Below are 19,756 nucleotides of genomic sequence, written 5' to 3' on the forward strand. Positions count from 1 at the left end.
CTTTTGAAGCATAATTATTTACAGAAACCTATGTATTATTATGCAAAGAGTCAAACAACTGCCCGCCAATTCAATTGTATTTAAACAACAATATATTAATGGCATTACGGACGTTATCAACCATATGTGTCTGGTTTGAATTAAAACTTTCGGTATAATTCAACAATATCCCTAAATAGTTAAAGATATAAACAACTTCAAAATCGTTACCAATGTATGACTATTTTATTTTCGGTTTTGCAGTGTTAACATTGAGTCCTCTGGAAATGAAATATTAATACAAACTATCTAATGTGTATGGACATCAACAGTTGACTAGCCAAATAGCAAATAAAAGTAAAATCAACACAATATCATCTATATTAATACTTAAGTAAATGTTATCTAGCAGGCAATGTCTTCAACAAATAGAGAAAGCGAACGTTGCCGAGAAAAAAGTTTATTAGTTAGTTCAAATATAGACTTGTTGACAATTGCAAACAGGTGTGGTATTGTAAAATGAATAACACTGTTCTATATTAGATACGTATAAACATTTTAAAACTTTTTAGAATAAGAATTATATTGATACAAAACTTCATAGGCGGCTACGCTTATTTTTGAAAGGTTAAGTATCTGCATACTCGTTGAAATTCAAAACTGGCAGATATGCTCAGAATTTCATTCCGCGAATGAACGTGATTTGTTATATTGTTATTTATTTGACGATTTCTTATTCATGAAAAAAATATGCTAACGTATATTTTATATTATCCAATCTATATATAAATTCCACAAGTTATTAGTCTGTCTGTCTTTCTGTTTTTCTGTCTGTCTGTCGTCTGTTATCCGTCGATCCGTTCGTTTGTCCGATCTCTTCATCTTTTTTTTTTCTTTTAAGGTTTCTATTTTCAACAAATGTGCGACCATTTTAACCACATTTGAAATAAGGTGTAGTATAACCACTTTTTGGCCGTTTAATCTTATTTCGAGACGTTTTAAGTTTGGGTTATTTTTACTTGGGACCGCTCTAATTGAATTAAATTTTGCCAAGAGCCCTCGAGTCAAGCTTGCTCAAGATAGGATTTCGAAGAACAGTTGCTGGTGAGTGTAATAAGAATCAACTGACTCTTGCAAAAATATACACGTTAGATCGTACACAACAATCTAGAACAGTATTATTCAAATGAAATTGACGTCGTTCTGAAATCGTGGTATTTCAAAGCGGAGCCGTGTCTTTGATAAAATGTGACATATCGTTGCCATATCGTCGTCAAGTTATTTTTGATAGAACGAGCGCAAGTTGTTTGCTACGCTGAAGGTTTGTCGTTGTAGGTCAACCCTTGCAAAACGTATTTTGAGATCGGGTGTATGAGGAATTCTAAATATCTATATAATGTATTCATCTATTTTCATTTTGTCGTCTTACATATTTGAAGCTGTCACATAGTATTTCAAAACCTATTACAATCATATATTTAGATATCTGGTGGCACAGGAACTCTAAATCATGTTTACATTTTTTACTTTTACACGCTCTGTTTCCAATGTGTCGGCTAAAAGTGTGGCTGGATACATATATCTGAAAGACACAAGTCAGCAAAATTAATAAGTAAAGAATACATCGATAAATTCTGATTTTTCTACCAATATTTCATCATTGTTATATGTTGCGAATAAACTCAATTAGGCATTATGATTTGGATTGATAACTTCAAAGATGGCACCGGGAAGTGTTCTCAAGATGATTATGCCGTTATGGCATTTAAATACTTAATTGAAGTCCATTTGTGACATGTGTAGGTGCAAAACTGTTTATAGATGCTTATTGTAAAGGCACAAAATAAAACAATTTGTTTTTGTCACTAACTCACTCGAGATTAAATCGTTTATTAATCAATTAATATAAGTTCGATTCTAGATGAACAGATAATTCGATACATACATTGTCTATTACAGCCTTATATCAGTCAATCAGTAACAATAACGGTGGACGCACGTTGCATTACTGGACATATCGCCGTAATGAATAATGGCTTTAATCTACCTTATTAAAATATTCTAACCGACCTGCTTTCATTTAATACGATTTCAATTTGTATCAATCAGCTTGATATTATATCACAATACAAAAGTCAGTAAGAATTCAAGAACTTACCACATATGCATTTTAATGACTCAAAAAATGGCATTTAAACATTACTGAAATGCTTATTAAGCGTGTATGTTCTAACAAGACATCTTCGTTCTAAAGATGGCGCGATCGAAAGAAGTGAAGAAACTGCAACAAGTGCCTTAATATTAATAATAATCAACAAATGAATGAACTTTGCTAAATAGGCGCCTTAGTTGTTATGAGATATGTTAATACAATTCGAAGTGAAAAGTAAAATACAGGTTTATAATAGACTTTTGATACATTGGAATATATTGTGGAATGCTTACAAGCATCATATCCGAACTCATGCATTGGTGATATCTATTTATTTTGTACGCCAATATTGTTTATAAGATTCTGAAAAGGAGTCAGATAAATCAGTTCAATATATGCCCAGTAATTTTCGTTTCGAAAACTATTTGCAATTCCTGCTTGTAAAATTTAAAAACATGCGTGAAAGACTTAATAGATTCAAAAGAGAACTTGACATTTATTTGAATATGTCGCGAGAACGTTAGAACTGCCGACATACACAGTGCACAATTAAGTTTGTTTTATGAAAAAATGTCCGTTTGAGATATTATTAAAAACATATTGCTTTTAATAGTTTGACCATATTTACTGAGGGGATAAGAGAAGTGCCTTAGACTAGATATGTATAACTGAATTTATAGATAGCAAAAGCCTTTGCCTTTGGCTGTACGTATCCGGAAAGAATTATGTTCGTAGCTCTTTGCAAAGGTGCTCTGATATCTCAACATTTCCAACCTGATCAGCTATCCACAAGCACCTAAAGTCATATTAATATGTATTTTGACGTGCGTCATCTCGTTTTACTGTCAGATTTATCAAGCATCAGATCACATTACCTGGTGTATAAATGTCTCGGAATCTGCATAAACTTAAGTCAAGAATTATTGTGTGCATAAATACCTATGTGTCCTATCGATTTTATCTCGGCGTTGTTCACGTGTTCTTATCGTTTTTATTTATTTCGGAAAATGAAGTAAAATTCGGGCAGCATAACGCGATGCATGACGGTTAGAAAGCAGTGCATTTGATGATAGATGTTTGCAATATTGCCAAGGAAACAACTGCTCGTACCATTTGTTTTACATTTTCCAGACATTCTTATGGTCGGTATTTTAGATGTGCGCTTTTGTAAACAAACTCTTATTTATGCAAGGTGCGATGCGTCATTCACGCGGTTAAAATCCATAATGCTGTGCATTAAATGTAAAGGCAATTTGTATATTGCCTTAAATTAAAATCCAGCGTAAACAAGCATTTTCTCCTGAAAATGTTCCATTATTCCTACATTATCAGTGAGCTTGTGTATTTTGTCTTTGTGTTTTCTTGCGATAACGCGGAAACTTAATAAACATTGTACTCACATTCGCTTTTTGTCTTGATATATTTCAGTTTTGTTTGAGCGCGTCTAAGTATTTAATTGGTTCTGAAACTTTATTGGACTGAAAATTTTCAAGCAATTATTGCCTTTTTACATTTTGTTTTTGTTGGTTATTTCAGATTAGCTGAAAGTCTCTATGTATATGTATATCGGTTCAATGGTGTCTTATGTTCGCAAAAAATGCGTACTTTGAAATAGTGCATCGAGAGGAATTGCTACAATCCTCAAATTAGTATGAAAACAACACTGGCTATTCATGTACTACTAAACAGCTGTCAACACCTGTTGCATTTGGATCTCGCTGTTTGCCAAAAGTAGTTTACAAATATAATGAATTTTCTGGCACACTAATCAAACTATAACAAACTGAATATGCAGGGTATAACAAATATTCTCGAAGTATGAGAAATCGGTAGTGTGTTTTTTTTACATCAAAGCTTTCTACCTTTTGCCAGAATTGTATTATATTTATGGTTAGTAACCACAGTCGCATAGTATATATACTTAATACAAGTTTTTTTATGAAATGTTTACATCAGAAGGCGTATACAATGGTATAGATGGATACATGTATTATTTGGCATATATTATACAGCTAACGAATCCTTATTTGACATAGTTTTGTTGAATATCTTTTTAACACATTTTATTGTGTTTTGTTACCATTATGCGTTTCTCGGTTTATCTACAAAAATAATTTATTAACAGCATATGAATGCCGATTTTGTGCATGAAGATGTTAATGGTTGTGCTAGTATGTTGATATCTTCTATCCAAACTGTCAAAGCAAGTGAACACTATACATGTAATACATTATAAAACTTGTTGAACTATCCTGTTTGATAATTGTATCGTGTCTGGCTCAAGATTAGTATGCTTCAGCTTTCATTTAAATGTCAATAGATATCGGACAATCATATGCGCTGTGGATTATATCATCCCTCTTGGAAGTTTGTTTGCAATTTCGCATGAACAAAGACTGCGCTTATACTCACAATAATTCATTTTGTATGTATATTTGATTAAATATTTTTATCACAGTACGGTTTTATTGCTCTCGTCATTTAAACATGTATAATCAATATATTTCCTGAATTAATGACACGTGACTGGCTGAAAGGAAATGCGTATTATTTCTTCAAATGACTAATCGCTTATATTGGTGCTTAGAGATTATTTAAAGCAATGTCGCAATACATATATATATATATGGCACTGACCTTAATGCATCAATATATGAAAACACCTTTATAAAGAATATATTAGTTTCCGTACAGGAAGCAATTGTAGTCGATTGAAGCATACCTTGCTCAGCACACTGTCATGGTTTTATAAAATTTGTGTGAAACAACGAATAAATCCGAATGAATAATATAGTAAACGATTCTTGATTGAGAGTTCTGCTAATGGAGTCAACGATTGCCATGTCAATGTTGTCCATCTATTCTATGTTAGAAAAAGATATGTATAGAGAAAAATAGCTCACGCATTCTGATAATTATAATTTGATATTTAACATTTGTTGGGCACTTTCCTTTGTATCTTGTTGATTAAGCACACTTCTTTACTTGATCAAAGCTTTAGCTGAAAAGGAATGCCCTTTAAAACGTCACATAAACCCGATCTGTCACCCAGTATACGAATAAATGCTATAACATTTATGCACTCGGGTATTTTCCCTTCATAAAGTTTAGTATGTTTCAAGAAAATCATTATTTTAACAAATGAATTACTTTTAATGAATAGATGCATTTTGTTTCAACGCCGACACAAATCTCTAACAGGATATTTCAGAGAGATGTTTTCTTGTTGTTTAATATAGACTTTATCATGATAAGGCGAGCCTTTTGAAATGAAAACTAGTATCTTAATACAAACATAGATAAAACAATTTAAATCGTTTCAAAACGCACTCCGTATACAAAGTTTATATTCGATTACAACTCCTTTTAACGAATACAATTTGTCAATATTGTTTTCCTCACGGATGAGATTTTTTCAAGTTGCGGAGATCCCAATAAAACATGTTTAATAACCTGAGCGTAAGCATTTTCACCTTGCTATATGACAAAGTTTTGACAACAAAGAAGATGCTCAACTATATATTCATATTTCTGTTAAATGTGTTGTTAAATTATTTTGATCTTTTTCCTGAATGACACACCTTTTTAATAAAACAAAACTTAGGGAAAACAGAGTCCATAACATAATGTTTATTGTAATTAGAGGAAAATGGACAATTCCAATATTTAAACACATATTGCGTCATGATTAAGCTATAAAAAACACTGACCAAACTCCAGTAATATATGAAAGCACTCTTACCTTTAACCTTTATAAATTAATATAAAAAAGAACCGTTACTATGAATACATTAGTTTTCGTTTCGGAATCGGTTAAAAGGATATTCCACAGTCTAACGAATATTGTGCAGTTTAAAAATGTGCGCAGACAAATCCAATTATGAAAATAAAACGTAATACAACAGTGTAATTTATGTTTAAGGAGTTCGCAAGTAGTAGGCTAAAATTGATGAAAAGTATACAAATCCTAAATAGGCAAGAACGCTTACTATATACATTATAGCAAATCGATGAAGTATGAACTCCGACCAATATAACATCTCTGGTATGTGTTCCCATACAATCGTAAGCCCCAATAACTTACAGTGACTGACCCATTGTGGTGCCGCCGAATTTTATCAAAATGTTAATGAAAATTGTACTTCTATTTTAGATCTTGATATCTAATAAATGTGTGACCATTTACTATATATAATTGTAAGCACTATCCGAACAAACAATTACCGACTGTAAGTTTGCATGTCGAAGGTAAAATTGTGCATGTATCTTAACACTTAATAAGAGGAAGGAGCAATTCCACGCATAGCAACCATTTGTTATGATATATAAATTCCCATGCAGTATAGACGATTATTTCGATACATAAATTGTCAATGACATATTTTTTCAACTCTCAGTAACAATTATGGTACACCATAGTGATATAACTTCCTTTTTTTTGTGTTAATCAATTTAGCTAATTGGTTCGAAATACATGTGTAGTGGAAATAACACTGTTTCGGATGCAGTACTTTGGATAAATTTCTTATATTTTATATTTGACCTTTATTTATGACCTTGTATTACGCTCCTGGATATATCCAGATACAAACGTCTGCAATATTTGTTTTATTTTGTCCGTTTAAAACTGTATATTATATTGTAGGTTTCCTTACAACGAAGAAGCACTCTGTTTATTATAGCGTTATGAATGCATTCGTTTTATGTCTTCATGTTTGGTTACCCGCTAGTGGTTTAATAAGCATACTTTTAAAGATTGTTCAGTCTTTAATCGCATGTTGCATTTGTATTAATTATTCTTTATTTATATAGTAATCGCCTTATAGCAATTTTTTCTATCATTGAGACCATACAGTGCATACAGAAACACATTTTGCGCAATAATAAATCCAAACAAAAGTGTGTTTTTTTAAATCATAGTCCGGCTTAATACTACATTAACAATACCTAATTGCAAATACATTTTAGTTCCGTGTCATGCTTTTCCAAAAAAATAAATCTTTGGGCAATAACAATCGGATCGAGGAAGAAAGCTACAAGTTAACAAATTGGTTCACGATTTCCTCAAAAAGTGTTCTTTTTAATATTCGTGCATTTTAATAAAATGAAACCGTTTTGATAACACATCTCACATTAACCAAACACAATCTCGTTAAATCCGAATTTAAGTCAAATTAAGATAATCATCGTTCCTTGCAAAACTGAGCCTAATGCGTTTTATTAAATCTTTGATGGTTGCTTGCGGTGTTCTAAATATCAACGATGTGTGGGCTGTCATATTTTTTTGAATACATTTATCTTATGTAAATCAATACAAAAAATATACATGAAACATGTCAGATTACATAAAGATGAAGTTTGAAACGTGCGATAGCGAAAATTTATGTGAATGTTTCACATGATTCCATCACAAACATGGTGATAAACACATGAATGTAATGTGCATAACAGATTAGAAAACTAAACCATAAATACCAGAGTTAACAACATTAGAGTCCAGACAGCACCCGATCATTCAAGGCTTTACTTGCAAAGGAATAGGATTCAACTTTTTTGAAATTATAGAAGCACATATTCACTATGCATCTACAGAAAAAAGGCTTGTTTGCGTTACTACACATGATTGTCGCCACTTGTGCACGAGAGCCCTCGAGCCTGATTTGCTCGAGATATGACTATGAAGAGCGGTTGTTAGAAAGAGTCCTTAGAAACGAGTTGGCTCTAGAAACCACTCTGAATGAAATAATGAAAACGAACGCCAAAGTTGTGGATGCGTTAACACAGTTAGAAGATGCAAAGACAAAAGTGGACTCTACGTTGGCAGTTATGGAAAAGAAACAAATCGAAATGAAATCACAACTTGCTGATTTTATTTCGAATGCATCTTACATTATGAACTCAACGTTAGTTGCAAATGTGGGCGCACTGGTTGAAGCTTCATCACAGATAAAGGAAAATGCTTCAGTGACGGTACAGCAACTTGTAAAGGAAGTCAATATTCTTAAAGGTACGTGTGTCGATCGAGTCATGTGTTATACGTGTATTTTGTTTGATACATTTATTGAATGTTTTATATATTTACTTTAAGCAATATGCTGTATGCTAAAGAAAATTCGAAACATTCAACATATATTAAGTGTTTAACACAGAGATCAGGGAAACTGGTTGCTTTGTGTGTCAGATTGTTTTTATTTATTTATTAGAATTAATTAGGGATGCAAAAGGTTAACCGGTTAACCTACCGAACGACCAGTTAACCGGTTACATTTTCGTCAAAAGGTTAACCTGGGAACAAAATTGATTGTGTTTTTTTTTCATCGAATAACTTTTACATTTTTACTTTTTTCGCGTGACATACTGCCAAATTGCGCTGGCGACTAGTTAAAACAACATGCCGCACAGTCGACGGTAATAAATAACGTGTCAACAAACACAGCAATAAAGCAATAAATCAATACCTTTATGATAACAAATAGGCGTTAGTTTTGATAATTTGCACCATTGTTTTGTTTGACTCGCGAAAATTTAACTAGCGAACTGCGGGGAGTGGGGGCTATTAGCGAAGACGTAATTGACACGTTTATCGAACTCGCGATAAAAGAAAACAGTTTAGACAATGCACGGCTTTTTGATGTTTTGTTAACCAATATCCAACACTGATTGCTCGCGAAAATACCGTGTTTAATAAGTAACAATTTTATTAGGAATGCATTCGTAGTTAAAATCTTGTCGAGTTAACGTCGTATTTGTTTCTGAGAAAGTATTACAATTATTGTAATTTACGTCACCATCGATGCCACCATTACCGTCCGAGGTATGGAAACACTTCAGAAAATCGGCAGACAAGAGCACTGCATCTTGTCTGTTATGCAGTGCAACAATTGAACTGCATGGCGGCACCTCAAATCTTCGAAATCATATAAAATTTAAGAAACCGTCCGTTGATAACAACAAGGCCAGTCCGGATGTGGCAAAGCAACAGACGTTACACCAGGTTTATGGCCCCCGTCTTGCTTCGAGCGAGGCGATCAATCAGGCCCTTGCAAATTTCGTGGTCCAGGCATACGTGCCCATGAAAATCGTGGAACACGAGAGTTTTCGTCATCTGATGCAACTTCTGAATCCGCAGTACGAGGTGCCTTCTAGAACAACCGTCAGGGCGCGCATTGACCAGCAGTATGATGACGCAAAGAAGTCTCTGCTGTCAAGTCTTCAGGGAAGCACGTCAGTCGTCCTCACAACTGACTCCTGGACATCCAATGCCACAGAAGCATACCTCACAGTAACCGTACACTACATCAAAGAAGACTGGTCAATGGAGTCGCGCATACTTATGATCCGCGCCATGCCAGAGCGACATACCGGCGAAAACCTTGCTATTCGCCTTAAGGATTGTGTGGATGAGTTTGGTCTGAAGGGACGTGTTGAAGCATGTGTTCACGACAATGCCAGAAATATTGACTTAGCAATTGTGTGAGCGATATGACGCGAACGTAATATAAGCGGCCCAATCAAAAATAAAATAATGACGCAAGCGATCTCAAATAAGAAATTACTTTCGTTTCTATAGAGCGGTTCGAGCAGTATGACATTTTTATGTACTCTAACATTGAAACTACCTAACGCGTTTCGGTTAACCGGTTAATAACCGGTTACGGCAAAAGGTTAACCGGTTACTGATTTTTGTAACCTCTTGCATCCCTAGAATTAATCATATCCGAGCATCGGTCGGCACATGAGAAATACATTTTTTCCAAATTAAATTAGATCACTCGAGATAATAATATGTGTAAAAGTTCGTGTACGCAGCATAAATGACAATTCTTTATTCAAGTAACAAAGATTGGGTAGGGGAAAAATGTAGTTTTGGCACCTGTTCCTTAAATTTTTCACGTTTTAATTTGTTATTATTTATTGTGCTCAACACTGTACTGTTTGGTATTCGTCTTTGCGCAATTCGCGGGAAAATAGTTCGTGCTTTACATTGTTTGATTATTTGTATGATTATATCCGTCCGACGGCATGGTTTGTTACTCGAGGTTTAATTGGCAGCAAAATAAGGTCGAGGAAGTATTTACATTCAAATAACTAAACAGGTAAATTAACTGATGCTTTATTAAATATCATATGTGTAATTCGGTATTTAAAAGACGGCACTTTGAGGATATTGACTAAATAGAAAAATACTTGCAAAAACGTGGTAAGATAATATTTTATTTTCGTCATCATATCATTATTATTACCAAGCTTATCAGGTTTTGAATATTTGTGCAAGTTGTGGTCTGTTAATAATAACATTCTTATGGATATTTCATGGTTTATGTTTAAGTATCCCTGATCCAATAATATCCCTTGAAAATAATGTTTCTACATGTGTTCGTAAATGTGTGTATGTACACATGTTATCAATTTGTTCTGATGAGTATTTTTATAATGCAAGAATAAACAAGTTTTCTTTAACAATGTTGTTTTTTTTAATTGTCGTACTATTACACACCTCAGTTGAGAAAACAAATATTTAACTATTTTAATACCAAACCTTTCAGTTAATCTGTTTTTTCTGATTTTTTAATTAATTTATATTGTCAGAATAACAAATTAAAAAGCATAAAAATAACGCAAAACCATTTTGCTTTAAAATATGCAGCATTGTGCTTTGTGATGGAAAATTGAACAGTTTTTATCTGTTTAACTTGCGATTATCAAACAAGCTCATACATTACAAATTTCCGGGACGCACATGTTTGAAATTTCATGTAATATTGTGTACAAGTTAATGTTTGTACAAAACAGTCTGTTGTTGTTTTCATTTATTTCAGACTTCACATTTAATAACAAATCGGAACGATTTTTGACGGTGATACATTTTGCGTGTTTACATTTATCTTTTTTAGAAACAAGAAAACATGATAACAAAGCACTTGAGAAATTTTTAGTAAATCATTGGCGTATCTGAGTTGAATGAATAACTTTCTGTGTTTTGTTGTATTTCTATTACATTTATTAGTTGCAGTGTACTTACTGAGAAATCACTGTAGGGGCCCAAATGTTTGTGTTAATAATATGATTATTGACCCATGTATTTAATAGAATTTATGTTTATGATTCTTGTACTCCACCTTACCTTTTCTAAATAACAATATTGATTTCGGTTTCGACGTTCTATCATTTTTGTGAAATTACGGCATGCGCTAAAGCAAGAGGACGCAATGTTATCTTTTCTAAAATATGCATGTCTCGCGAATTTACAAAGCAACTTGTTAAGTCTTATTGTTTCACGTCGTTTACTAGTGTCTATACATTGCGAATATATGTAAATCTTATTTCGAAGCCGACAAATGGTTGTCTATCGGCCAATAAGAGACGATATTCAGTTTAATAATTAGACTTAGAGTCTCTGACACATGTTTGTTTATATCAGTATGTAAAACATGAATTTAAAAACCATTCCGTTTCGTGCATTGTCTTCTAAAATATGTTTTCCTAATATATTTCGAATTGGAAACTATTGTTGCTGTTGTTTTGTGATAGCCTTACGATAATATTCAGTGTTTTGTTAATAGAAAAATCCGACACTATGCTGACGATATGTGTCAAACTTAACCGAATAACATTCAAATGTTAATACAAAAAAATGCAAAACAGAAATCGACTCAATGGTCAATATACCTGATATTCCAACCAGAATTGTTTTTTACTGTAAAATAAGAAAAATAGACGAAAGAGTAATTTCCTTTACTAATTCTAAATATTGTTATCAACATTTATAAAACATTAATATAACTAAGAGGACGTCTAATGATCACGATCATGTATACGTTTGTATTTAGAAAACGTTCAACTTATACGGAACAATCTTTATGATACTCTGCAAAAAGGTCATCGTCTGATTAATCCGTTTGTTTAACTTTGCAGTATACAATTAAATTTTGTTAACTTAATCGATATTTTATTTAATTAAGTACAGATGCGTTTTGTGCACACGTTGGGGCCGATGCTATGCAAACATTGTTAACAAACAACTGTTTGTTTGCTCATTTGTTAAAGCATAATCAGTATTTTTATTTTCAACCGCAACAATTATTTTACTGAAACAAATAAAATGGTAACATTTGAAATATATTACAGATTATTCAAATCCCAAATACAAAAAAAATATATATGTGCCTTTACTGTTTTTGTAACGAATATATTTTCTTTATTTAAGATCAGTTAAACGTCCCGACAATTTACTTCCGTGCGCGCATTACGGCTGGCATCACAGATCTATCAAGTGGTCAGGATGTAGTCTTTCCGACTGTGGACGTAAACGAAGGACAAGGTTATGATCCTCCAACAGGAAAATTCACAGCCTCCATCCCTGGAATGTATCTGTTCAGTGTCCAGTATTGTGTCCACCACAGCAAGCAATATGTTTACCTTGAAATCGTGCATGGAGACAAGGCATTACAGAGGTCAATTCACTATGATGCTACCGGTACTGTACCATGTGTGACTATGCAGGTATCAGCAGCGGTTGCCATGGGGATATGGTCTGGGTGCGCGCAACAGGATCGAGCTCGTTGTATGCAGATTCACTGAGATATAGTTCATTTGCAGGAACACTGATCCATGTATAACCACAATATAATGCAATGCAGCACACTACACTTCGTGAGGAAGAAGACGCCAATTATGTGCTTTCTTAGCACAAAAATTCTATGTATTTCGACTGTATTTAAATATTTTTATCGTATATTCGTTTGTTAAATTAATGTTATTCATGCATATCTGCATGACATATATGAAACAGGTTTACTACAAAAAAAATAACATCGGTTTTAATGGTATATAATGCATGTTTTATGTGTTTTTGTTTTCTTTAAAATACTGTTGCTATATATTGTTGTACTGTATTTAACTAGCTCTCGGTTATAGGTATGTCTCGCTGCGTTTATTAAATATATGATGTATAACTAATTAAATGCCAACAATTTAAAACGAATTATCAAATGAACACTAACTAAAAAGTAAATTTCTTCTGTTTCATGTTCAAACGGCTTTAAATATTACATGTGCATATATGTACAATTCTAATGTTTGTTTTTTTTGTTTTTTATTATATGACTGGCACAAATTTGTTGGTCACTATTTTTTATTGCAGTAAGTTTGACTTACTTATGTACATATATGCTTTTTTGAAATGTCAATATCTATCTGACAAACGTGTTTGGTATATCACTTTAAAATGTATCGTTTTGTTTAATATCAAATTTAGTTACACTGTACACACGAAAGTAAATGTTTTCACTACAAATATTTGATAATGTAATATATATGCAATACCGTTACTATATGTAGTAACCCACATTAACCCTTAGTAAACTACAAGAACTAGTCGGGTTCTTACTGTATACACTGTATGATACAATTGGAAAGCATAACTTATATCTGAATACACTTGTTAAAACAAAGTATCTAAATTTGTCAAAATATAATTTATTCATTGAAAATTTACCATATTTGGCAAGCTTGTTTAGCACTTTCCGTGCTTGCATTTTCATTTTCGGAAATGCATTTATTTGCATAATTTAGTCTGTAGTTCGATACGAGTATTATTTTCGACGACCCAGGTGATCGGGGTTGTGTAAGTATGGTCCTTATAAGAGCTATAGTGGTACACATTTAAGGCACGTATCAAGCTAAAAAACATTGATTTGGTAAATGCGTTCACGTGTTATGTGAATTTTTATGATAAGAATTACATACTTTATATCGGGACCTATTATTGATGTGAACGCGCAAACTGTAATTATTTAGTTTAGCCAGTACGTCGAACAAATAGTATAAAAAACACTGTTTATTATTCTACAGATTTCCCCATTAAGGTCTTTACAGTTTTTAAATACCATGATCATGGGACACCACTACCAAGCCCAAGCATTTGCAGCCGTGGCCTCAATCTAACTAAAGCGGTGGGCATACATTCGTAACAGTCACTGACCAGCGATAGTAACTAATAAGTTATGATTTTCTAAAATATTTTTGTTCGCAATTCAAACATTTGGAGAACGGCCGTGACTCCTGCAGCCTCTACTCCGTCTCACCCGTTATTACACGATACTCGCGTTATATTGTTAAAGACAAAGAAAGCAATAAGCGTTGAAAATCAATTTGCAAATGCAGAAATTTGTCCTGAACTTAAACAAATCACAAATAAAAATGTCGATATTAGATTGTACAAACAAGTTTTGAAATGAATTTCAGGAAATATGTTACTCAATATGCGCACTGAAGGTACACACTGCACAAATCATATACGTCCCAGCTCGCTTCAAACACCTGAATTCCTTTGATCGAAACGAGACACTAGAATTAACCATAGTATATGGTTCAGTGTTTAAGATTTATAATGTTTCGCCCATGAATGCCCTTTAACAACTTGCACAGCTTGTGTGTCACCTTTCGTGCGTATTGAATTAACCGCACTAACGCATGCGCCTATTCCCACAATCAATTATTGTTTTATTGTGTGTGTGTATTTGTTAATTTTAATCCTTATTATCACATAATTCCTTAAAATGATATCGGATGAATTTTGAAACCGTCTTGTTTTAAAGCGGACAAACGTTTTTAAGAACATCTCTGACAAGGACGTTGACTGTGATCGTCAACCTAATCCGAAATTTGCTCGAGTGTTGAAAATAATAAAGATTACGTATTTAAAATCATTTCAAATTACATGCAGTGTCCTAAGTGATTATTTAAGTGCATTAATCATGCGTAGACAAAATGGGTCTGCATAGTTTGTACCGACGAATTTTATGCTTTTTTGCCATGTTTTAAGATGCGGATACGCATGAGTGCAAGTAGTAATTTGGTGTCGTTGTATGGCCATTTTGTTTTGACAAATCCCGGCATATGCTTATATTTTATTTTAAAAAACGTTTTAACAAATATCGCTACAATAAATTGCATTTATAAAACATGATTAAGTCCAAGGTTAAGGTACACATTATTTCTGGATATAGTCTATTATAATTAACCTGACACTGAACTTTAAGCATACAATTCCCGTTATGATAAATAGATCATTGTTTGTTCTCGAATCTGGTTAAATAGATGCAAGGATACATGATTGCCGTATGGGTATTATTCCACTTACCTCACGATCGTAAATTAAAATAATAATTAATTTGTTTAAAATTTCATTTAAAATTTTTGTCGATTTGGTATTAATTGTATAGTTGAACATGTGTGGGTATCAATTTCGGTGCTTACCACCCTTCAGTTCAAGTTCTCCGGCCGATAAGGGGCATTCTGGTCTGTGAAATAGGTATCGCAAACCAACTTTTCAAGGGTTGGAGGTCAGTTGTTTTTCTCGGTCAACCATGTTGTGCCCAAAGGTAAAGGCCGTTTCATATGCGTAGTAAATTTTATTTTAACTTTGATATAACTTAGCCATTGTAATGTCACCTCATGATAAAGGAACAGTTAGTTTTGATTTATTACACTTTTACTAGTGAACTTAATTTTCCCAGATCCTTATACCCGATTCTAGGGAGTGAATAAAACAAAAAGCCTTTTATTTATTTAGCTGCAGCATCCGAGTCTATTTAAACCATCTCGAACACAAACATTCGACCGCTCGTTCTGATAGATCTAATCACAAAATCACCGAAACTTGTTTACTTACTAAAACGATGTAGCAAAACATACATGAAAAAGCATTGCTTCACAACCGAACTAGCGCTCAGCAGCTAAACACACATTTATTAACATAAACAGGAAAATTGGAGTCGTTTAATCAAGAGAGCCAATGCCCTAAGGCGCTCAATTTCAACATCGGCCGCGAAACAAATGCACGGAGCAAGTTTCATGACGGCTGCTTGCGAACTCGGCCGATAGATAATTTGGAAAAAAAGATATTATCCGATGCTCATGAATTAATAGCAATAAATTTGCCCTAAGATTGGTCACATAGAAAAGCTTGACGACGGACGATATACGACGGACGTCGAACGAAGGACAAACATACGTCACTGAAGGTCATCACAAGCACGGCAAATCACGTCGGAAAAATGAAGGAGATATCTTTACAGCAAGACGATGTTCTCATTGTTATCTTGAAACTAATACCGACTCCATGTTTTTGTATTTTGGGAAAAAATATATGCCCTGGACTGAATTGCTTTAATGCTTACGAACTAAAACAATTCGCGGTGTGTGTGAATTATAACGAGGGGAGTTCTAACTGTAAGGGCAGTCTATCAAACCTGGTTAATATACAAACTGTTATATTATTAAAAGAATATGAATAATGTCATTTAGAAACAGATAACTGATTATTTCCAGGAAGAAGTTTCGGCTGCCGATCAGTATTGCATCTCCCCGACGTACGCGTGTACAATAACCACATTGTCACAGGTAGAACTCAATTAAAAGGAAAATGCATATTTAATTTGCCATGTTTGTCATGTTCATTAAAATCTGTGATTGTTTTCTAGAATAATAAAACTAAACACAATCGAGCCAACAGGCAATAGGGCGCTTATCGGAAACCCGATTAAAACTACTTGCGCTGTACACTTTTTTACGATGAAATCATTAATATGGCTTCTGACTTGTTTTGTAACCCACATAGCACAAAATGTATCTAAATTAAAACACTATTCATACCAAGTAAATTAAATATGGCTTTTAATGACTATTTTGATAACCGATAGTATTATTCATTTTGTTAGAGAAACGTAAAAAATCAAGAAAATAAGACGCCATACAAGTGTTACTTGGGTCATATGAGGAAAATTGTTACATTACATATACTTGGCGAGTATTTTGTCTAATGTACAATAACCATTTTTCTTAAATATGCGTTCAATAATAAGAAAAAAAGTTATGTGAATATTTCATTATCATTGGGTAAAATGTAACCTATTAATGTGTTTCAAATAGATATACCCCATTACATTGATTACATTTCTAAAGGATTCTAACCATTTTCTTAGATAGCCGTCTTTTTTTCAACGGGCCTGGAATATTATTTTTACTTAGCCTAGACGTTAAATAAACAAATATATGTGAAGCTTTAAGTGTTTATTTGGCTAAACTAGTGACTAAAAAATTGTCAACAAGCGTGTTCTTCAATATGACCTGACTAATTATTTGTTGAACCCACGTGGACCAGTTTCGAACGAGATATCATTAGAACAAATGTTGTGGACAATAGTCATTATGATTGCACAATAAATATAGTTTCTGGAGTGTTCACAAGTTTTGACAATAGGCATAATGAATGTCATATAACGCAAATTGCAACATACCCCGTGCTAAAATGTTTTTAACGGAACAGAATCAATTGTTTCTATATTAAATTATTATACAGCAAAAAATGGGTAAGCTTCATAAACATTTGGTCAAGAGTTATTCAAAACAATCTTAGTAAGTTAAATATACAATAACAATAACTTTTTAAAATAAATTAAGGCAAGTATGAACTGCATTTCAATTTCATGTTAAAAATACTTCTAAAGTGTAAAAAGATATGACTTAAGCAATAAAAGGAAAAAAAACGCCGCCTTTTTTCAACGAATTTGAACCACGTTCGAAATCAGTCAACATATCATTACACGCAAATATGGGAAAACGTCATATTAGTTGGCTTCTTAATTATCTTACTCATCAAACTCTAAAGCCTAATGACCTACATGTTGACAAACCATAACACATTACAGTTTTTTTAACTCGGTCAAAATATCATTATGCCCCCCCCCTAGGGTGGCACGTAGTAAGCCGATAGTCTGTCCTCCTGTCTGACCATCCGTCCCTTATTCCATTCCGCTTCTCTTTTGGAGCATAATCAGTTTATTTAATGAAAGGGTTCACAAACAACAACTGCAAACTACGGATTTACATAGTAATTGGCTTTAAGTCATTTTTCTTTTAGCGGAGCATAACTTTCTAAGTATTAAATGTCATAACATAACAAAGTGTGCATCGCTATAGGACATTGAGAGAAAATGCACAATTCAAGAACCACCAGACGTTTTTCACGAGTACGTGTTGTATTTGTGGAATTATTGCCCATGGCGTATTTCACGTAAAGTTTTTTATAGTGTGGAGAATATCTACGAAGAAGTGATCGTCTTCAATAAATAAATTTTCATATAATGGCTTAAAACAAGACATCGTTAAGGGCAATACCTACATATGAAGTATATTAAGCGTAATCGCCCTTTGTTAATTTTAAATCTGTTATGTATGCATCATTGTTAAAGGAGAAAACAAATAAAACGTCTTAATTTGATTGAAGACATTTAGAAAACGTGAAGTGTGCATATAATAAAACTATTCATAAAGTTGTTTTTTGTTATTGCCCTTCATTAATTTGTTTTATCCCAATATAACTTATGTTTATTCGCTTCGGAACAAAGCATTTTATCCAACGCAAGCTATTTTAACTATATTGATATTATACGAGTTATCCGTCATACAAAATATCATGAAACATAATTATTCCGCATGGGGCGCTGAACCATAGTATATACTGGGCTGCAAGACCCAGTTGTCTCATTGCTGAGTAAGTGGCATTCATTGCTTATTTCGAAATTTATTTTGAAAATTTATTTTTTTTAAATAAAAAAGTTGCTTTGACGTTTGTGTTTATTCAATAATGTTTTATCGCACGGCAAATTGTAGTTACTTTTACTTTTTATCCAGTTTTGTTAATTTTTAATCCTGTTAGAGAGATCAAAATAAATTACACAGCACGTCGTCGTGAGCACGTGGTTTTGTAAATCTGTAAATGTGCAAGTTCTAATTTTCGGTTCTGAATTTGTGTTTGTTTGCAACGATGCGAACACAATATATATATATTTACAAAATTAAGATTTATTTAAAAAAAAAAACACACGTGGTCACCACGGAGGTACGTAACCGTATTTGTTTTGATACTAGGCATAAGATTTAAGTTAATACCGTGTTTTTTTTCACCATTTTGAGAATGGGGCCGGGTCCTTATGGATTGGGAACATTTGTGGAGTTTTGATTACAATTTGGAAATGAGTGGTGCTGTTGTTTTGCTACAAAATGGTTCAAAATTGAGAATACAAGTGTTTTCAGTATTATATTTACTAACGTTGAACTTATATGGTTGGGAGTTGAACAAAATATTGAGATATAAAAAAAATATAAAAAATTGGGAAATCTTCCGTTTTTAATTGCAAGCTCCCATTTGGGAAGAATATAATTTTTTTCCATTGGGTATGGGGCCGATTACCGGACCCGATTTTGAATGAAAAAACACACACAATAATATAACCTTTGCTTATAATACTAATTATGATAAAAATGATAATAAAACAAACTCACACATTAATGAAACCTTCTGTCGTGCACTTATTACTTGCTGATGTAGCTGAAGCAGTGCAGTTGCTGGCGTCATCGCCATATTTATTAACTCAGCTGTTCTATTGGTTTCTGTGATTGTAATTAATCGGGTTTTAAATTTCATATCACCATGCCACCACGCTTGAGGAAACGTGGACTTGAAGTAACGAAGGCCTTGTGGGCCATGTCAACGCCGGGTGTCGGTCCACAATAGGGCCCCAGCATTGACCACGCGGCAGTGGCACCTGCCCCGGTGGA

The 19,756-nt window shown here is 33.3% G+C and overlaps 2 protein-coding genes across 2 annotated transcripts in view; both read left to right on the forward strand.

Moving 5' to 3' along the window:
* Positions 1-19,756, forward strand: part of LOC127834603 (uncharacterized) — a 129,220-nt gene that overhangs the window by 81,061 nt on the left and 28,403 nt on the right. The window lies entirely within an intron of this gene.
* On the forward strand, positions 7,630-13,548 carry LOC127834605 (uncharacterized). The gene is made up of 2 exons (XM_052360619.1): positions 7,630-8,138; positions 12,339-13,548. Exons 1-2 carry the CDS (start codon positions 7,712-7,714, stop codon positions 12,710-12,712), a joined length of 801 nt encoding a protein of 266 aa, XP_052216579.1. The 5' UTR covers positions 7,630-7,711; the 3' UTR covers positions 12,713-13,548.

The sequence above is a fragment of the Dreissena polymorpha genome, chromosome 6 (genome assembly GCF_020536995.1).
Source record: "Dreissena polymorpha isolate Duluth1 chromosome 6, UMN_Dpol_1.0, whole genome shotgun sequence".
Classification (NCBI taxonomy): Eukaryota; Metazoa; Mollusca; class Bivalvia; order Myida; family Dreissenidae; genus Dreissena; species Dreissena polymorpha.